The following is a 22,853-nucleotide window of genomic DNA, read 5'->3' as shown; positions in this document are numbered from 1 at the left end:
TGCTGTTTGGCTTTTCAATCGACGAGCTCATACTGGAGTTTTTTTTTAAACTTCTTCTGATACGGCGATCCAGTGATGGGGTTATTTTTTTTGGTCGACCTGGACTCTTTTTGTGCCCATATTGATCTGGATTTCTTAAAAAATTTGTGATGACCATTTTGCTACGATTCACTTCGTTTGCAATGGATCCATGGAAGAGTCCACCCCTAAGCTCAAAGATCCTTCCTCTCTCTCACTCTGATAATGGTTTCCCTTTTGCCATTTATAATTTAGTAAGATGTTTTTTATCCATTAACAAGTTGCTTTTAGTAACATAGAAAGCTTTTCACATTCATTTTTTCAAAACTAGCCGATTTTATTAAAGTGGTCTTATCATTTTGACCAGGTAAAAATATTTGATTTTAAAAAATAATTATTAGATCAGGGTTAAGGTTTCGAACGAAGCAGATTTAATTTTTTTCCATCATATTTTCCCTTTTAGCAATGGTCTCAACCATTTGTTTCATTAAAAATTCGATATTATGCGTAAACGCTTACTTTCTTAAGTGGTCTTATGATTTTGACCAGGACTGTATATATTGCTTTAGCAAAAACCAAGACTTCAAAGAATGGGTTGATAGCAACAAATAGTGTATTTCATCGTTACACTATTTGTTGGTATCAACCTATTCTTTGAAGTCTTGGTTTTTGTTAAAGCAATATATGAATGCTCAATTATGAAATATGATAATTTTGTAGCTTACAGTTTAAGTAATCTCTTTTTGTCTTAAAATTTATTGGTATATGACCGATTACTGAATTATATAAACCCAGTAAAATTCGGAATACTACAAATTAGACTATATATATATATATATGGAGAAAATATGCTTATTCAATTATAATTCACTTTTTATTTATACCAATCCTTTAATTTATGAAGCTTGATGTAATTACAGAGCATATACAAATAAATGGGAAAAGTCTATATTCCAAATTTCAATATGTCGATCTTACCGCTTATTTCTTTAAACATGTTAAAATGTTCAATACTTGACAGCACCTGTATGGTAGCACAGAATCATCCATGTAATTATTATATCAATGTTTGAATTTATTCCGTTCTTACTCATCAGAACAATAGGAACTCATCAACTTTAAAAGAAAATAAAGGAATCTGGGCATGATTACAAAATCCGGAAATCAGAAGAGAAATTGCAATTGTGCTTTCTTTCAGTGTTAAGTAAGAATCAGTTTTAAGTGACAGTCTACTGGAGGTTGATGGTCAATACTAAGAATACAATTACAAATTACTTAATGACTGTCAGAATGTTAGCAAGCTACCCCCTTAAGTTAAACAAAGGGTTTTTGTTCAAGATTCTGTAAAATTCTGTATAAATTCTTGGGTTTGAGATAAAGATTCCCGAGTAAATTCTCATATTTTTTCTCTTGCAATAATTCTGCAAACAAAAAATAAATTGGAATATCAATTCTGCAAACAAAAATAAATTGGAACATCAATAGTGAATAAAGAATTTCAAAATGTTGCAAAAGTTAGAAAATAATCAAATTTATTTGCTTTAAAACAAAAAAAAATAACAAAAATAAACAAACATTTTACTTTAATAAAAGTGTCTTCATGCCAAGAATTTTATTATGGAAGCTTTCTTTTTTTCTTTAATATATTCATTAATGATGTGCCTATAATCACTTAATTTATAAAATATTTTTAAGAGACAGAACCCCCAAAAGTGTTCCTATAAATTTATTCTTTTACCATTATTATTATTTCTTTTTAATTCACCCATTCTTAAATTTTTTATAACATTACTAATTCTTTGATTAAGTAATTAAAAAAAAAAAAGAAATCCGGTACTTCTTTATTAAAGCGAAATTTGAAAAGCAAAACATTCAATTTCCAGTAAAATGAATGGTATCAACTCGATTGTTATGTCGCCATAATGAATATATCCAAAACTTATGAAAAATAATAAGGTAGAAAATGAATTGTTAATGAAAACAGCTTTCAAAGAAAGTTAGCAAAAACTGAGTTTTGCTAAATTGACCTAAGATTTTCAAAGGTTTCAGAAAATAATTACCTTCCTTGTTCTGTTTCAAACTCTCTGGTTTATTTTATTACCAATGTTAATTACTGCGACAATGAGAATTAAGTATTTATCATTTTTACTTGAAATTCAATATTTCCATTTTTGAATTTCGCTCTGTAGAGAATGAGGATGATTAATGAGATGGATCAGAAAAGATGGGAATACCAGTTGTCATGCAGTGTTATAAATTGAGCACTAGTTTCAGGCTCAGTAGACTTTTTAAGTCCACTTTACATAGCTCTATGAACAGGATATATTTCTACAGGATTATTTTTACAGGATTATTTTCTTAATGAAATTTGAATAGTAATGGTGTCAGGACAACACAATGATGAGCATTACTTGCAACGAGTGCATCAGTTCGTAAATTTACAGTAAGAAAACAATAAGCTTCGTGTTGGCAAAGAAGATGTGTCGAACTGGCCCCACGCTAAAAACCCGGACAGACCATATCATCAAAGACGGTTACATCGACAGGGACTGGGCATTATTCATCAGCACATGGGCCCGGTACAAACAAATGTGCATTTAACCAACCGCATGGAAATATGCGATGAGCTAAGAATGGCTTACTCAAACGAGGTAAACAAACTTTTGTTCGAACTAGCAGGGCCCAAAGGTCTCAATATAACCACAGAAGAACAGCTCCTATGCCATATACGACTTGTTGCAGTGAAAGGTCTACATCAAGAGGTTCATAGACATAGATTCCACAATACGAGACAGCAAGTAGGGGAGGGTCCTGCACAGATTTTAACAAAGCTTTAGTCTCAAGCAAAGTTTTGCAATTTTCCTGTCCAGTGTCCTAATGAGAGCTGCTGACAGACAATAAACTATTCAGAGGACATGGTGGCTGCCCAATTCATAGCTGGACTTGCAAATACAGAATAACATTGCAAGCTGTTGGCCGAAGCCAATATTTTGATAACATTGGAACAGAAATTTCGCAGACTGGTTATGTTGACTCCTCACTTGCAAAGCAGCAAAAATGAGCATTCGATATTTGGTTCAATGAGGTTCGAGAAGAAACCATCTTGCAAGGGCGAGGAACACATAACCTCTTGAAATAAACCATGTGTAGGAGGACATCACACCTCTACAAGCTAAAAGGACGGAAAACTGTCCGGCAAGGGAACTCAGATACCATAATTGTGGAATTACTGGGCACTTACAAAAAGTGTTTTAAAAACCAGAGAGGTTGACAATGGAGTCAACGAGTGATTCAACACGACACCAGTCAAAAATATTTAGCAGCAAAAGAGGAGGAAGACCAACATTTTGTGAATGGAAACAGAAATAAGAAGCAAATACCACATCTTACACGGAGCAGAGGTAGATTCAAAAGACCCCCTCCCCCAAACCGCCACCCTCCATAAAAGGTAAAGCATTTTTGTTACCGGAGTCTCATACCGAATTTGGGTGCGCCTTAGACAAAGGAAATTGCCGTCAAATACACCATATCCAGGCTGTTGCGGATACTGGTGCTCAAACATGTTCAAGTGGCCCTGAAATACTGAAAGTATTGGGACGCACTGGTGATGTGCAACTACTCCAACTACTCATAGGATGCGTGGAATCATGGACAACCTACTATATATTTATGGAATAATTTTTATGCATATTAAAGTTGGCTTTAAAGAAACAAAACAAGTTGTTTATGTATCAGAAAACACGTTGGGATTTTACTTATCCGAGCAGGCACTAAAAGACAGAGTTAATCTCTTGTGACTACCTACACCTAATATCGACAGCTGACATGTCAACCTCGAATAACGGGATAGCACCATGTGAATCTCCTCAAAGAGAAATGGTTTCAAACAAACCTACAAGAATCCTGTTCACCCCTATTGGAAATAATAGGGAACATTTGGAACAATGGTTACAGGAGCACTTTAAATCAAGTGCATTCAATACCTGCCCCAATTAACCATTACAAGTGATGTCTGGGAGACCACTGGATATAACGTTTGCACTGGGAGTGAAACCATCAGCTGTGCACACACCCATTCCTATCCCCCATCACTGGAAAAAGAAGTTAAAGGAAGATTTAGGGATGTTGCATTGGCCACCATCGAGCCAGAACCAGCAGGTACACCTACGGTCTGGTGTTTAAGGATGGTGGTTGCATCAAAGAAGGACGGATAACCAAGAAGGACGGTAGACCTACAAACATTGAATGCTGCAATGATGAGGGAAACCCATCATAATCTGTCCCCATTTAACTAAGTGACTGTTGTTCTCCTGCAAATCAAGAAAACAATTTTAGATGCATGGAATGGATATTTACTGCTCTCCCCAACGACCCACGATACAACCACATTCATAACAGAGTGAGACTGTTATCTGTACCTTAGAGCACCCCAAGATTTCCACACCACTGGAGATGGGTACATTTGCCGGTTTGACGACATTACAGTAGACATGCCATGAAGGACTCATTGCATTGATACCCTTCTCTGGGATCAAACTATTGAATCTGCTTTCTGGCACACAGTGGACTATATCACCCATTGCGACAGAAATAAAATCATCTTCAATCCCAATAAGTTTCAAATTGCAGGTGATGAAGTGAATTTGCCTGCTTTTTAATAACTGCTGATGGCGTTAAGCGAGCTATAAAAATGATCAAAGCTATTCTTAACTTCCCGATGCCAACGAACATCACCAGCATCAGATCGTGATTCAACTGGTTGATCAGTTATCATACGCATTTTCACAGGCCAATATCCTGTCCCAGTTTTGAGAATTGTTGCACACGAAAGACCACAAATTCTATTGGGATGTTGCCCTAAATGAGCTTTTTGAAGAGTCAGAAAAAACATTGTTTGGAAAATCGAGGAGGGAGTCAAAACAGTCGAGATGAACAGGGCAACTTATCTCTCAACGGACTACAGCAAGGCTGGCATTGGGTATTTTCTGTTTCAGAAACACTGCCGATACCAAACGGAATTAGAACCTAACTATGATAAGGACCACTGGAAAATGATTTTGGCAAGATCAAGTTTTATGAAGGATGCAGAATCTTGCTAATCCTCCATAGAGGGAAAAGCTCTGGCATTAATATACAGATTGGAATCTTGTAGGATGTTCGTTTTGGGGTGGCCAGATTTATTGGTTACAGTGAACCACCAGCCACTGGTAAAAATATTCTCAGATCAGATCCTGGAAAACAAAGAACCTTGGCTTTTTTTCTTTCAAAGAATGATTGTTAATGTACAGGTTCCAGATTAAGAATATTCTTGGAAAACTTAATGCCGCACTGGACTGCACCTCTCGATAACTAGCACCATCAAGACATAGCAGATTAAAAACAACCGATACTATTCAGCAGATCGAGGGGGCTATGCAAGCATTAATCACAACCATGTACGTGCATGACCCTAAATTTCAAACTATAACCTGGGATAGAATCGTGGCAATTGCGGCCACTGATGGGAATGCCAAACATTAACCATATATATATACAAGACAGGTTCCTGAAGTCATGACATGAACTGCTACAGTCTTACAATTCCGACCCATGACAGACCAATTATATTGTTTGGAAGGGGTACTCGTAAAAGAGGATAAAATTCTGATATCAAAACAGTGAGTGAATGGAATATTGGCTAATGCTAGACAACGATGTTTTTGACCTGGTCTAGACGCTAGTATCTGACAAACAAGGCCACAATGTCGAAAATGCAATTCAATCACCTAGTCCCAACTGAGAGAACTACTAATGCCACCCTCAAACTCAGACCTACTGGACATGTGTGGGAAGAGTTACATGGTATATGTGGACTGATAAACTGGCTGGATGAAAGTTTTCTCGCTACCATAAGAACGGCTGCAGCAGTATACGATGCATTGAGGCATTGATTCTGCACATATGGTGCACCAGAGGAGATATTATCTGATAGAGGGCCATCATCCAACTCATTAGAGTATAAATCATTCCTGGAGACTGGGGCATAAAGTCACGTATATCATCTGCACATTATCTCTAAAATAATGGCTGAGCTGAACTGGCCATAAAAACAGCTAAAAGAATGCTCATGGACTGCATTGATAGCTACAGCCACCTACGTCACAATCAAGCCGCACAGGCAATGATGACATATAGAAACACGCCCCACGAGGATCTCAGATTATCATCAGTCAAAATGTTATATGGTCAAACAATAAGGGATCGCTTCCTTTGCGAGAAGCACCAGATTCATGATCGTTGGACAGAAACCAAAGAACTAAGAGAAAGGATGATGGCAAAAAGGCATGTGCTAAACAAAGAACAGTACAACATGCACAGCCTTCCACTCCAACAGCAATGGCGAATCTGTTCAGATGCAGAATCAGGAGGGACCATATCCACAAAGATGGACAAAAATGAGGAGAGTTGTTGAGACCATGGGTAATAGACAATACTAAATACGGCTAGATGGAAGCAGCAAGATCATATTATGCAATTGTTGTTTCCTCCAGAAGATCCAACCTATCATGAATATGCCAGATTATTGCTTGTACAACCACATCCTCAACCATTTTCCCAAAGGCCAAGAATGGAGGACAGCGTATTCTCGTGTGACATACACAAGATGATGGACATGGAAAAGACGGATGATGATGCAATAATGTCAGACGATACATCTGACGCAGATATGGAGGTGGATAACCAAGACTCGATTAGGCACAAACCAACAAGTCTGATGCCATGACAGCATGAGAGTAACACGACCAAGACCATTATCCTCACAAATGCGAGGAACAACTCGCAACTACACAGAACTTTCCCAACAAGTGACCACAAAACACTGGTGTTGACATCATAAGGCGGGGTGGGGGGAGCATGTAGAGAATGAGAACGACCGATGAGACGGGTTGGAAAAGAGTGGAACATTGGTTGTCATGCGTTGTTATAAATTGAGTGCTAGTCTCGAACTCAGAAGACTTTTAAAGTCCACTCACACGCTTTAATAAAGAAGAAGCACCAAAAATCTTTATTAGAAAAACAAAATCTGATAACTGTTTAGTAAAATTAGTTTTTGAGAACTGTCATGCTAATAATAATTACAAATCCCATTAATTATTTTAATGACCAACTCAGCTGAAATAAGAGAAAGAAAAGACCAAGATGTAGTATTTATTCTACTCTCAGTATGAGGAGGAGAACTTCTAGAAGGGAATTATTTTTAATTTAGTTTCCAATCAAGTGTGTATCTTGGAAGCAATAATATAATTCTTTGCATTAAAAATCGACCTTGTATCTCACTTTTCTCTAATAACGAGAGAAGACCATAAAATTTAAAATAAATGGGAGATAATTCATACAAGAACCCTCGTTGATTACTTCCCTTGAATTGAACTATTTACTAAAAAATAAACTCTTTTTCTCAGTTTGTCAGCAATTGTGATTTTCCAATCTAAAGTATTCGCGTGAACTACAAAATTATTTAAAGGTCTGTTGAAGCTTCTATAAATATTAAATGGCTCTGCGCCAGACTGGGGTGGTCTGAATTTTAGATCCTTGGGGTCAAATCAAGGTTTGATATTTGTGGGTTGAGGAACAAACAGTTGATTTTATTTTTAATGATTATCATCGCTAGATAAATGAATAGAGGTTGTTAAAAAATGACAACGAGTGTGAAAAGATGATAAAAGGTAGTGACTCAACAGAAAATAGATAGAGGTCAGCGGAAGGACAGATGACAGTATAAAAGAAGACTAACTCTCACTGATAAGCTAGCTTATCTCTACAGCTCATTCTCTATATATCTGTTTTTTCTTCTGCTCCATAAACTGTACATAAAGTTAAAATAAAAAAAAAAACTATACCTATTTCTATATTAAAATTGTGTGACCACTTATGAAAATTATGTTTGTGTGTTAGACATTTTTTGTGATTTACACTTTTTTTATTTGCTATCAATTAATTCTTGATGAAAATAAAAAAATGTAGTAGCATATAATAAAAATGAAATTTATCAAATCCTATTTCAAACAATAATTTCATTTTGAAATTAAATTCGCCAGAATGCATTTCTATTTCTTTATAAACAAGTCTACCATTTAACTATTTTATTAATAATTGTAGAAAAAAAATAAGTTTGTGACTCTTCAAAATTTGAAAGGAATTGTCGAATAGAAAAAACATTTCTTTTTTATTTTATAGTAATCAATTATTAATGAAAATAAAAAAATGTAGTAGCATATAATGAAAATGAAATTTCTCAAATCCTATTTTGAACAATAATTTCATTTTGAAATTAAATTCACCAGTATGCATTTCTATTTCTTTATAAACAAGTCTGCCATTTAAATATTTTATTAATAATTGTAAAAAGAAAAAAACAATAAGTTTGTGACCCTTCAAAATTTGAAAGGAATTGTCGAATAGAAAAACATTTCTGTCTTTAAAATTCTTAGTAAATTCTTATGTATTTAAAAGCTGAAAGCTTTGGAAAATATTTGAATGCAATAATTTTATAATATAAAGATTAAAACAACATTACTTTAACAAAATTAGTTATGGTTTTATAACAATATGGTTCAATTAGTAATTTAATGACCAAACGGTACCATAATAATCAAATTTAACTTTTTAAATCCTATTTAAAAAATAATTTGGTAAAAATAAAATATGCAAAACAAATATGTCGAGTAAAGAGACTCCCAGATAACACCGGATAGGTACAGGTAGTGTATAATAAAAAAAAAAGAGTTTTCACTGGTTTTAATTGGTGAATTTAAGTGACAAAGATACGTCAGATGAGGAAAGATCCAAATAGAAAGAAACAACCAAAGGTCCGGAGAGACGGAAGCAAAGACCCAACATAGGACGAATATGGAAGAAGCCCCCCCCCCCGATTTATGGCTCTTCCAAATATCAGCAGTTTCAATATTAAGATATGTTTCCAATTAGTCGATCATCTACTTTTTTTTTTTCTTTTTCATGTATAATTGTTTTCGACATTTACAATATGTATGTTTTTTTATTTTTTTATAATTATATTGAATATGATTTATATCAATACACATGATAAACTGAAAATATTTACATGAAACATTTTCTTTTTTAGATAGCATTAACGAAGATAAAGCATGACATAAGTTAAAATACTATAAGAAAACATTTTGTATGAAAATATTTGTGAAAAGAAGAAAATGGCTATATGGACGTTTGTGGAATTGGGGGAAGAGGTCTGTTATTAGGAATGTATTTGTTGCCAATTGGTCTATTTCGAGATTTTTGACATATTTCAGAATTCTTGCTCCTCCTGGAAAGGGTTTCAATCAAAGGTGCAGAAGGATCTATGCATGGTTTGGAAGGAATTAGATCTGAAAAAAACAAAGAGAAAAAAAAGTTTTTTTTAGAACCAATATTATTAGGTTGATAAGAAAATAATGTTGGCTTTCTGACCTTTAACTTTAAATGCTGATAAATCAGCTTAAACTGTACATCATTATTTTATTAGATCATTTAGAATGAAATGTTCGATTTAACACTAACACTTTATTTCACAATGTCATAAACAACAACAAAAAAAGGTTTAATCAAAATATTCACCCACGGCATCTATACATTCTTGTCATCTTATTCGTAGCTTATTTATGTCAGCAATAAAGAACTGTGGAGGCAGAGGTGATAAAATCACTGGAGGAATATTTTTTACTGTTCTTCAGATGCAAAGGTTTTTCCTTGTAAAATGTTCTTCAATGCTTGAGAAAAATGGTAATCAGTTGATTCTAAGACTAATGAATAAGGTGGATGAGAATGTATTTCTAAGTTCCATTGCTGTACTTTGAGTAACGGTCTTTGTGCAACATGAGGTTAAACGTAGTCTTGCAAGAAGATTGGTTGATCTCTATTCACTAAATTTGGTTATTTATGTGTAAGTTTTCTCATGATTTCATCTAATTGAAATCTGGATACATTTGCTGATATTGCTGTACTACGTCTCTAGAGGTTCTAATAAATAACACCAGCCGATTATTGGAATTTTTTGAGATGAGTAATTTGTACATTTTTATTTATTGATTTGCGGACTATTATCCTCATCTTTATAGTTGTTATTTCACGACGTTTTGACCAATTATTCCTCTGGCCTTTATCAGGTGGTTAACGATGACAGGATAGGAATGCTGAATCTCTTAATTGTATCTTCAGTAATTACTGCTTTCCATAGTTGTTGTCGTCTCCCTACTTATTGGTGCAGTGGATAAAGAGTCTCTACAGTTCCAGGTGAGCACTGTCTGAAGATAGCGGTTTCAATCTTACCCAAAGCCAGCCAGAGGATTAATTGACCAAAACGTGGTGAGACGACAACAACTATGGAAGGCAGTAATTACTGAAGATACAATTAAGAGATTCAGTATTTCTAACCCGTCATGGTTAACCACCTGACGAAGGCCAGAGGAATATTTGGTCAAAACGTTGTGAAACAACTATAAAGTTGAGGATAATAATTTGCAAATAAATAAATAAACACCAGCCAAATATCACCAAACCAAGAGCATTAACTTCATTTGATGAAACTCCGGCTGTGAGTTGTGCTTTTTGATTTCATAAATTATCTAACCTAATCATGAACATAATCTAATTAGTGACTTTATTTCATAATCCTGATACTTTTTGGATACAAATTCCTTCCATTTTGTTAAGTGTTTTGCCAGTCTTATCACCATTCGCAATGGGTGTGCTACATCGTTATAGATCTGACCATTTAAGTACTTTAGGGGAGGGGTATATTACAAGGTCTTTACAAGGAAAATTTTCCCAACATGCTTTGTATACATTACTTTCAGAACCTCTTCTGAATGCTGTATAGTCTATCTCTCTGTAACAATTTATCTGTTTACCGCTTATGTATGTATAATCATGTTTGTTGCCCTTTTACGAAGATGAATGCTGCTAATAAATATATACACTCTAGCTTGTTCTAGCCATTTGATAATCAAACACAGAGACGATTTCATAACATAAATCATTTCTCTCCGATAGGTTCATAAGAGTAGTGGTTGATGGGCAGAAATCAGAAGCCCACAGTATTAATGCTGGAGTCCCTCACAGGTCCATGCTGGGCCCAACTCTCTTCCTGATCTACATCAATGATCTCCCAAAACACATACTTAAATCATTCGTATGCTAATGACATGACCATCTATGGCAACACATCAAAGGCCATGAATGACAAGGTTCTCTCTAATTCCCTCTCTTCTGATCTTGAGCCCGTGGTATAGTGGGGGAAGAGGTGGCTAGTTACTTTTAATGCATCTAAAACCCAGCTTCTATCTTTACATCATCAATGCTCTGATCCCCATCTGGCATCAATTGAAATGGATGGCTCTTGTCTTGGGCAGGCTTCATGTTTTGACAGGCTTTTGAATTTGACCTTTACTCCTGATTTGAAATGGAACACGTACATCAGGTCTGTTGCCAAGGACGCTGGGAAAATGGTGGAATCCTTCTAACGTTCTAACGCTCCAGAAGATATCTCACTACTGATGCAATTCGCTATCTCTATAAAAGCCAAGTACGTCCAAGGATGGAGTACTGCTGCCACATCTGGGCAGGAGCTGCTAAAAATAGCCTATCCTGCCTTGACAGAGTGCAGAATAGACTCCGTAGCTTAGTGGGGGATGCCCTTTTCTCTTCCCTGCAGCCTCTCTCCCACAGAAGAGACGTTGCGGGCCTGTCGTTGTTTTATCATTATTTCCATGGCGAGTGCTCGTCTGAGCACCAATCTCTCGTCCCACCTCACCAATCTTTCACGAGAAACACCCATCTAGCTGAAACTACTGCTAATAATTTTCCCCACTCTTTATCTGTGCCTAAATCCAAACGTAGATTCCATGAGCAGAGCTTATTTCTCAGAAATGCACGACTGTGGAACTCTCTCCCGTTTGCCTGTTTCCCACCTGACTACAACTTGGATATCTTCAAGTCCAACATAAACAAATTCCTGACAAACTGCCCTCTTAAGTAAGACACTCTATCAAATCTCCAATACTAATGATTACTACAATACTATCTCATTGATTACTGTGCACGCAATAACCCTTATCCCTGAGTGGCCTCCTGGCCTTGATAAGTGGTGACCTCCATGTAAAAATTTTTTTTAAAAACTGCTTTTATTTAATTATTATTTGTCGGATTTATCGAGCAAGGGTGGTGAAAAGTGGAGGTTGGGGGTTGACAAACTAAGGACGTAACGATTATGCATCTCTCTCTCTCTCTCTGTTTGTTCATCGAACCTTTTGTTTTTATTGACAAATTCTTTCTTTGTTCGATTAAAGGTAAAAATATGTGTCAAAGTCTGACATGGTATTTTCTTTGTTTCATCAGAGGTCAGTATATGTCAAAGTTTGACATTGTATTTTCTTTGTTTTCTGCTAACCTGGAATTTGTGTATGTGCACAATCTCCAAGTTCCTTTATCCAACATGAAGATGTTGCCAAATTAGTTCATTCTTCTTTTCTTGATAATCTTGATGGTGTCATTTTGAAGCTGAAGAGTTTCTTTAATTATGATTATCCTACAGAGATGCAGACAAGTTTTGCCAACATTTGGTATTAGTCATTCATTTTCAAATAGAGAGAGTCTGATTAAAAACAAATTAATAAGCGATAATAAAATATTATAATCAACACACAAAAAACAAGTTTGTGCATTATAGCTGCATGAAATTTCTGAAGTCTTGAACTCAAAAAACTCTAAAAAGACATTTTTCGTCCACATCTTTGCTTGTGAAGATGTTCTCTTGCAAATAATGGTAAGATAGTTGAAGAAGTTGTAGTCAGTGGATGAAAAGCCAGTTAAATACAATGGGCATAATAGTTTTTTTTTTTAAAGGATGTGCGAGATGTGTGATTGTGCCTAATCTGCTCAGTGGGGAAGCAAATAAATACCCTGCTGCTTATGTATTTATGCTATCATGCTACTTTTTAAAATAGTATTTTATTAATATAAAAAAAGAAATAGATTTGGCGCTATTTGCGTTTTGAATTTCTAACGGTTATGTTTGTTGGAAAAGCAAAAAAAAAAAAACAAATAAAAACATTTGTCACTATTCACCAATAACATCCAGTGTAAATACACCTGAAGATGGTCGGAGGTTACATCGGCCGAAACATTGTAAAAAAAACAACCAAGATGAAAATAATAGCCTAAATAATACAAAAAATAGTATTTTCAAGTTAGATTCAAGTTTTACTAAATGTTTTTTTTTATTAAATTGTTAAATGAAAGTACAGAATAGTTGCAAAACAGCCTCCCCTCCCCACGGTAACATAAGTGCATAAATGCCTCACTTCCTTTCCATAATTATTTTGATAACCTGAATTTACAAAACATGACATTAAAAATAAATTTAATTGTATAGGAATATAGAGGTAATGCGCCATTTGTACAACATTGGCATTCAAATAAGCATTCATTTTGAAACTAAATGGCAAATTTAATTAATACTATTGTGGTGCCCACCTTACAGATAACAATGAATTCTTCCTTGACTATAAAGATCAAGAGAATATGCCTCTCAGCATAGGATATGAACGAGTAACAAATTAAAAGGCGGAAAAAAACTAATAAAACTCAGAGTTAAATAAATAAATATTTATTTTAACATAAAACAAAACATACAAATAATATTTACAAGTAAATACACTTTCTTATTACTACTGCTACTAACTTTGGAAGCGATTATAAGGTCTAAAGCGTTGATGATAAATGAAAGATAAGTACTAACTTCAAATCAAATGTTTAGTGCGCGCTTGTTTAGAATTTAGTCTTTATCTAAGGGAGATAACTGAGGAAATATTGCAGATAATTTAGGACGATTGAGGACGCTGAAATGATCAGCTGAACAAGAAAACAAATTCCTTTTTTATATACGAAGACACTTCATCTATTATATAAATTTCACATGTCTGTTTAAATGTATGTATGTATGTATGTATGTATGTATGTATGTATGTATGTCTGCCTAAAACTGTCGACAGAGGCGACGAATTTTCACAAGATCAGTATTGTTTTAAGGCTCAACCGTTTGGACGACAAATATCGAAAAATTGGCTAGAAGCATTAATTCCTCCACCCTCAACTGGGCATTTTCTACAGTGAGGGGTCGCTTTTTTTCGCCGATATTTTCGGAAGTCATCCCCTTTTTCCGATTGACTAGCCTTAATTTAAACATTTATCACTTCCGGTTTAGTGATAGAAGTTCTATGTAATTCAAAGATGTCAGGGTTTTTTTTTTTTTTTCATGTTCTTGGCAGTACAGGTTCGAGCCTGCCTGCCTACTACTACTTTTTTTTTTTTTTTTTTGCTCAACACACACCTACAAACACCCAGGCAATGCCGGGCACCCAGGCTAGTTATTTTATAGAAATCTAATATCTACTGACAAATTCATTTTTGTCAGGACACTGAAAGGAAAGATTTTCATATAAATTATATAGCTTATCTTTCAAATTGCTAATGATGAAGTTGTTTTTCAATTAGCCTATGAAAAATGTTTACCTACTTAAAAAAATAAACTTCATTTGAACGGCTTTTTTTTTTCTGTATTTAATAAAGAAATTTGAAAATAAAAAAATTCTTAAAGTTTGTTTTTGTAACATGCAAAATGATTTATTAAAATGAAATATTTTGCAATTAGAAAAAATACAGATTATTTACTTATAGCCTCTTTTGCAAAAAGAAAAGTGATGCATTTATTCGGCCCTCGGTTAGCGATGGAGAAATACTTAAAATAAAATATTTTTTAATTAAAAAATAAATTACAGTTTATTAAGAAATTGTTGCATCTGTTCAATCCTCAGTTAGTGACGGAGAAATCCTTCTAGACTGAGGTAATTTTTCCCCAATCAAGAGTGCAACACTTTTCTTTTTGCAAGGGAGACAATAAGTAAATAAACAATATTTTTTCTAATTACAAAATATTTAATTTTAATTATTTTTCATATTACAAACATGAAATTTAAGAATTTTCTTTATTTGTAAACTTTTTTATTAAATACAGAAAAAAAAAACATTCATCATAAATGAGGATTTCTATAAAATAATGAAATTTCTTAGCATACAAAAAAGGGATTGAGTTTTACAAAGGGAGAGGGAAAAAAAAACAATAACGGCAATGTTTGGTGCATTTTAGTTCAGGAAGCCAGTATCTTCAGACAACCTGATCTGGTAGTTTTTGACCCTTAGACAGGGTCCAAAAAAAGAGTCTCACATCTGATAAATCTTGCACTATCGGCCAAACTCCAACCTCTGTCCCATCACCACAATGTTGCATCCCTGTCCTTGTTTTACAAGTACTTTAATGGAATGTGTTCTGATGAACACATAACACTTATGCTTCCTTCATGTATATACTTCCAATTAAGCTGACATGCAGCAAAATCCCATCTCTTTACTGTTGAGATGCTTAGATGCCATAAAGCCTTCTGCTCTAATAGTTGTTTCCCTTGGACTGCTAGACTTTGGAATTCCTTCCCTCTTTCCTGCTTCCTTGACTGAACTAACCTGCAGAAGTTTAAATGTAATGTGAACAGACATCTTGCTACTCAACTTCCCACAATCCCGTTATACATGATCCTAAATAGTAGAGCCTTATGTTCCAAGTGGCAATATGTCTTGTTTGTGGTTAGAAAGAGTAAAAAACTAAAACTGCAACAGAATGATATTGCTTAAAGGTGTGGTTACAGGAAGTTGTATAGGTGACATGCCTGAAAAGGTGTAGTCACAGTAAGGTGTGTAGGAAACACGAGTGTATGAGGATGCATGAGTGTTTCAGATGTTACTTAGCTGGTCAGGTTTTTGATTTGAGACACAAGACAGGCTACAGATCAACCAAGGTTTAATTCCCCATCAATTCCTGTTTCCACGCTCGAAACATCTTTGACTTTCACTCAATGTATTCATTGCAACTCAAACAATAAAGATATACCATTAATTTATAGGCTGTCTCAAACATGCAAAAATGTCCTCACACTTCCAATGACAATAAGACCTTTATTATGAACAAAGCGAAATAGAGTAGCTTTAAATACAGAAGACAAATGAATCATGTTTGCAAGTGTTCAAATTGATGATCAGACAACACTAATCAGTGTGAGTACATTTTTGAGATACCCTATATTTATATGTACATGTCTTTCTTTGAAGTACTGGTGCTACCAGATCAGGCTGTCTGAAGATATTGGCTTCATGGAATGAAATGTACCAAACATTGATGCTTTTTGTTTTTCTACTTCCTTTTGCAAAGTTTAATTATGTTCTGCAAAACCAAAAGAAAAAACAACAAACCACCTTTTCCCCCTTTTCCTTCTTCCCATTTCCCTTTTTCTCTTTCTATTTTCCCTACTTTCTGACTGGTTTCCTGACTTAAAATGTACCAAACATTAATACTGTAAGTTTTTCCCTCTCCCATTGTAAAACTCATTCATGTTCTGCAGGGTGGGGGAACAAAAACGATAAAATCCAGTAAAAACAACTAAACCAAACCAAACATTAAAAACTACGAGGGGCATGCAATAAGTAATGCCCCTGACCCATTTCCCATAGCAGTAGAGCAACGAAACTTGGCACAGTTATTATTCTTTCTCTACATAGGAACCATCCAGAGTTATGCATTTCTCCCATCGTTTGATGCAGCTCTGGTGACCGTTTTTGTAGAACACCTCAGGTTGGTTCTCCAACTACGACTTGACTTCAGAAATCAAGGCTGCATTGAAGTGAATAGTATCAGTAAGTAAAGAATTGCCTTTTAGAAAGGTTTTATTAACTGTAAAATACACGTACGCTCTTGAAAGGATCGAGCGGGAAAATGAAACAGAGGGCGCTTTTATTATGAACTAGCAGGGCTACCCGGCGTTGCTCGGGACCGTATAAACAATGAAAAAACAAAAGCAAATATTGAACATATGTTTTATTCTTAGGGGAGAGGAATCTTTCATCTCAAGTTTTAGCGTTACAAACAAACATTTGTCTTTTATATATATAGATAATGACAGGTTTTTTGGGGGCCCCCCTCGAAGATAACTGATCAGTTGACCAACTTTTAGTGGTCCGTTTGACGTGAAATTTCGATATTTGTCATCCGGGTGATGGGGCTTCGATATGATACCAAATTTGTCAAGTTTGGTTCCGTCTTTCAAAAGTTTTAGCGTTACAAACAAACATACATACATACACACAGACGTTTGGCTTTTATATATATAGAAGACTAGCAGGGCTACCCAGCGTTGCTCGGGACCGTATAAACAATGAAAAAACAAAAGCAGATATTGAACATATGTTTTATTCTTAGGGGAGAGGAATCTTTTATCTCAAGTTTTAGCGTTACAAACAAACATTTGTCTTTTATATATATAGATAATGACAGGTTTTTTGGGGGCCCCCCTCGAAGATAACTGATCAGTTGACCAACTTCTAGTGGTCCGTTTGACGTGAAATTTCGATATTTGTCATCCGGGTGATGGGGCTTCGATATGATACCAAATTTGTCAAGTTTGGTTCCGTCTTTCAAAAGTTTTAGCGTTACAAACAAACATACATACATACATACACACAGACGTTTGGCTTTTATATATATAGATGTCAATCCCAAGGGGGATAACTCTTAACAACAAATTAAATCATAACATTTTCCCCGTCCTAAAGTATTCAAGTAAGGGGTAATTAATTATAGACAAATTTTTTTTTTTTTTTTTTTTTTTTTTACAATCACATAAGAATCATTTTATTTACAAATAACATATGAACCCAAACTGCAGTTTTTTCAGTATTTAGTCACAAAATCCTTATATTTACTAGGGAATTGTCGAACTCGGGACGACCTCCGCACAGATTGGCAGGAATGCTGATTTTCAGTATTATTTTTTAGTGAAATCTGATTTTCTTCAAGATCAGACGATTGATTTTTGTCTTCCTCATGACCAATGTTTTCATTAGTAGAAGGTTCAAATAAAGTCTCTGAAGTAGTAGGATTATTATTAGAGTTTTCTTCATTTGATGAGTTTGGAGCTAAGTCTCGAACGTTAACAGTGGTTTCAGTACCAGAAGGTAGTTGAACATAAGCGTAGTGGGGGTTGACATCTATTAGGGTGGCAGGCGTTACAGGAGGGTCATGTTTACTTGTTTTAGTGTGGTTTCTAATATATATTGGGCCTGGTTTAACCCAAGAAGGAATTGAAATTCCGGAAGCAGATTTACGACTATATTTAAATAGTCTATCATGGGGAGTCATATTAGTGGCAGTACAAAGTAATGATCTAATTGAATGAAGTGCGTCCGGTAGTATGTCTTCCCAATAAGGTAGTTTCATTTGATTAGAATGTAATGTTGTTTGAATGGCCTTCCATAAGGTACCGTTGAGTTTTTCAATCTGTCCATTACCTTCAGGATGATACCTACTTGTTTTAGAAGTAGCAATTCCTTTTTTGTGTAAAAAATCCTTTATTTCTCTTGCTAAGAAATCAGAAGCACGGTCAGTATGTATCATGTCAGGCAAACCAAAAATTGAAAAGAGTTTGTTTAGACAGTGGATAATGGTTTTGCTTGTCATATCTCTGCAAGGAAAAGCGAAAGGAAAACGGGAATACTCATCAATTAGAGTAAGTAGATATTTGTTGCCATGTATAGAAGTAGGTAGAGGGCCTTTAAAATCAAGATTTAATCGTTGAAAAGGTAATATGGCTTGAATGAGAGTCCCTCCATTGGTATTGGCGAATTTGGGTTTCAGTAATTGACAGGATGAGCAAGAGTCAGTAATATTCTTAATTTGATCCAAAGTAAAAGGGAGGTTCCTCGTTCTTATAAAATGGCTTAGTCTTGAAACACCAGGATGACATAATTGTTTATGTAAATCACGAAGATCTTGTAGATTGTAAGTAAGAGCAGAGATGCGAGAGAATGTGTCAGCAGCAATATTTTCAGGTCCAGGTCGATAAACTATAGTGAAATTGTATTGGGATAATTCTATACGCCAACGACATATTTTGTCATTCTTAATTTTTGATTTTCTTTTATTGTCGAATATGAAGCTGATGCTCTTCTGATCTGTGATGACTTTAAAGTGCCTGCCGAGTAGAAAATGTCGCCACTTACGGAGAGCTTCTACAATAGCGGCTGCCTCTTTTTCTACTGCATGGTGCTTAATTTCGTTAGTATTGAGAGTTCTTGAAAAAAATGCAATAGGACGACCTTCTTGATTTAGTGTTGCAGCAATGCAATAGTTACTAGCGTCCGTTTCTACTTCAAATTCTTTATTTGGATCTACCGTTATTAAAGTAGCGTCTTTTAGATCATTTTTCAATGTTTGAAAAGATTTTAATACAGATGGAGGTAGTGGAAATTCTTTGTTTTGATTTAGTAATAAAATTTTATCAGAAAATTTTTTAATGAATTTGCAGTAATAGGAAAACATTCCAACTATTCTTTTTTGAGATTTAAGATTCAGCGGAGGTGGCATTTCGAGTAATGGTTTTAGTCTTTGATAATCGGGAGCTATTTGATTATTTTCTATGGTGTAGCCGAGTAGAGTAATAGAACTAGAAGAAATTATGCTTTTATTTTCATTTAAAGTGATGTTATATTGTTTAGCAATTTTGTAGAATTTTTGAAGATTGTAATCGTGTTCTTCTTGATTTTTTCCGCATATAGTTACGTTATCAACATACACAAAGGTATCGGTTAGATTTTCTTTTTCTATAATATAGTCTATGCTCCTCTGGAAAGCACTTACTCCATTGGTGACGCCAAAAGGAAGACGAGTAAATTGAAAAAGTTTGCCACTTACTTCAAACGCAGTGAATTTACGATCAGCATGATTTATAGGTATTTGGTGATAAGCAGATTTTAGGTCGAGAGTAGAGAAGATGTTATATTGAGCGATGTCGTCTACCATCTTATTGATATTAGGCATTGGGTAAGCGTCTAGTTCCGTGAATCTATTAATGGTATCGCTGTAGTCGACTACCATTCTTTTCTTATGATTCTCATTCGAAGTTACAAGAACTTGCACTCGCCACGGAGATATCGAAGGTTCAATTATGCCTTCTTTCAACATTCTAGCAGTCTCTTCTTTTATGAATTTGTTGGCGGCAAAAGTGTAACGTCGGGATTTTGTCGCAATAGGAGTAGTATGAGGAGAAAGATTAGAAAAGAGAGGAGGGGGTGGAACGTTTATGGTAGGAAAAAAATTATTCGTGTTTATAGCTCCAATTATAAGTTTGTCTCTAGGACCGTCGAATTTAAGTGTTACTTTTTTATATTTTTTTAAAATATCTTTTCCGATTATTAAATCAATGAAAAGGTTTTCAATGATTTCAATTGTTATTCCAGAATGGGTTTTATCTTTCAGTATTAAATCCACGACAGCTTCGCCAGTTATTTTAGCATGTTGATCGGAAGCAGCCAGAGCTATAGTTTTGTTTTTAGGTATTGTGAAGAGTTTAAGTTTTTTAGCAGTATTTTCATTAATGAATGTTTTTACACTGCCGGAGTCCACCATAGCGTTCACGAAGTGCCCGTTAATTTGGCATTGAGTGAATGTGACATCTTTGGAGTTAGTTCCTAGTCAGGATAGAGAAGGTGAGGGGTAGTCAGAGTCGTCATAAAGAACAGCAGTATGAGTGTTAGAAATAGAAGATTTACACACTTTAGCCCAATGACCATTTTTTTTGCATTTTTTACATTCGGCGTTTCGTGCAGGACATAAATATCGAGGATGACATGATTTTCCACAGAAAAAACAAACCCCTTTTGGATGCATATTTTCTTTAGTCACAGCTATACGATTGTAGCCCGAAGGATTATTTGTAGCTGCTACAGTAAAGTTATTTGCGTAGTTTATCGAATGCTTTTCTGCTTGTTCAAGAGATCTGGCCGTGGCATATGTGTCTTGTAAAGTCAGGATGGGTTTTTCTAACAGTCGTTGTCGGATGGACGAAGAAGAAATTCCACCGATGAAAGCTTCCCGAATGTATTGATTTTTGTTTTCTTCAGCAGAAACCGCTTCGAAGTTACATGTTTTGGCAAGCATTTCCAATTGTAGTATGAAGGCATCTATATTTTGTGTTGTTTGTTGCTTCGTCGTCATCAATCGATATCTATTATAAACAATATTTTCAGGTTTTAAATAAGCGGCGTCCAATGTTCTTAATGCACTATCGTAGTCGGTTTTATCGCTTATTAAATCGAAAACAGAGGCTGAAATACAATTGATCAAGGCAAAGAAATTATCTGAAGTGTTTTCGATTAATCCGTTATTATGTGAGCGGATATAATTCTGGAGGGTTAATTTCCAATGCCTATAGGATTTTTCGGAATTAGGGCATGTAGGTTCCACCTCGAATCTGTCGGGACGTAAGATTCGATCCATTATTTTTTTTTTTTTTTTTTTTTTTTACAGTTAATAAAATTGAAGTGAATAGTATCAGTAAGTAAAGAATTGCCTTTTAGAAAGGTTTTATTAACTGTAAAATACACGTACGCTCTTGAAAGGATCGAGCGGGAAAATGAAACAGAGGGCGCTTTTATTATGAATGTCAATCCCAAGGGGGATAACTCTTAACAACAAATTAAATCATAACATCTGGGAAACGCTTTCCTTTCAAAAACAACTTCATGGCTGGGAAGAGGTTAAAGTCAAAGGGTGCAAGGTCAGGAGAGTAAGGAGGATGGGGAAGGATTTCATAACCACACGCCTGTGCTTCTGATCTGGCGATATGCGAGTTGTGGACCGGAGCGTTGTCCTGCAGGAGGAGGGTACCTTTGCTGATTTTGCCCCGCCTCTTGATTTTGATAGCTTCCCTTAATTTCCTCAAAAGTGACGCATAATAGGCTCCTGTAATTGTGGTACCCTTTGCCAGGAAATCTGTCATCACTACTCCATCCTGGTCCCAGAAGACTATGAGCATGACCTTGCCAGTGGAGGGCTTCACCCTTGCCTTCTTTGGAGGTGGTGAGTCCAAGTGCTTCTACTGCATTGACTGTGCTTTGGTCTCTGGATCATAGTGATGGACCCAGGTTTCATCCTGTGTAATCAGCCTTTTGAAAAACTTTGACTCATCTTCTTGGCACATCTCCAAATTCATCCTCGAGCACTCGATGCGTTCTCACTTCTGGAATGGTATGAGCAACCTGGGAATCCATTTGGCAGACACCTTATGCATATGCAAATGGTCATGAATGATAGCGTCCACAGATCCTATACTAATCTTGACATCTTGGGCTATTTGGCGAATAGTAATGCGCCGATCTTCCAAAATGGCAGCCTCGACTTGACGGACAGATGCCTCATCAATGGCAGAAGGTGTGGGGGGGGCAACTAGGTCTGAGAGCTGTTTCCACAGACTTCCGGCAATGTTTGAATTCACGATGCCAGCATTTTACAAGGTCATATGATGGGGCATTATCATCATAAGTTTCTTCCATTTCATGAAAAGTCTCCTGTGGTGTGCATCCTTTCAAATACAAAAACCGGATCACTGCTTGACATTCAACAGGCTCCATTTCAAACCTGACTCAGTTCAAACACCTGTAAAACAGAAACCACAATTAGTTCAGAGCTGTAATTTTCCACATAACCCGTAGAGATATAAATCATTGCACATGCAAAATTTCAGCTAGATCAGACAACTGGAAGTGGGTTAGGTGCACATCCCTCGTAGCAATTAAAGATACAAAGAGCTTGAAGAATAAAAACCTTGTACAAAATAACTGGATGCAACATGAATACTATTTCCAAAATAACTGGATTTGACATTAAATAACCCGAAAAGGGT

General features: G+C 35.4%; 1 protein-coding gene across 1 annotated transcript in view; it reads right to left on the bottom strand.

The window, feature by feature from the left end:
• Positions 1–9,084: 9,084 nt before the first annotated feature.
• The window catches only part of LOC145242062 (protocadherin beta-15-like), a 35,391-nt gene continuing 21,622 nt past the window's right edge, over positions 9,085–22,853 (bottom strand). The window contains exon 4 of the mRNA XM_080104958.1: positions 9,085–9,401. Coding sequence (XP_079961084.1) covers positions 9,232–9,401 — 170 coding nt within the window. The 3' untranslated portion in view covers positions 9,085–9,231. The remainder of the gene's footprint in view (positions 9,402–22,853) is intronic.

Source organism: Euprymna scolopes, chromosome 21 (assembly GCF_053919585.1).
Source record: "Euprymna scolopes isolate OS-2025 chromosome 21, ASM5391958v1, whole genome shotgun sequence".
NCBI classification, from domain to species: Eukaryota; Metazoa; Mollusca; class Cephalopoda; order Sepiida; family Sepiolidae; genus Euprymna; species Euprymna scolopes.
The sequence above is the reverse complement of the archived record's forward strand: the minus strand, read 5'-3'. Positions and strand labels throughout refer to the sequence as shown.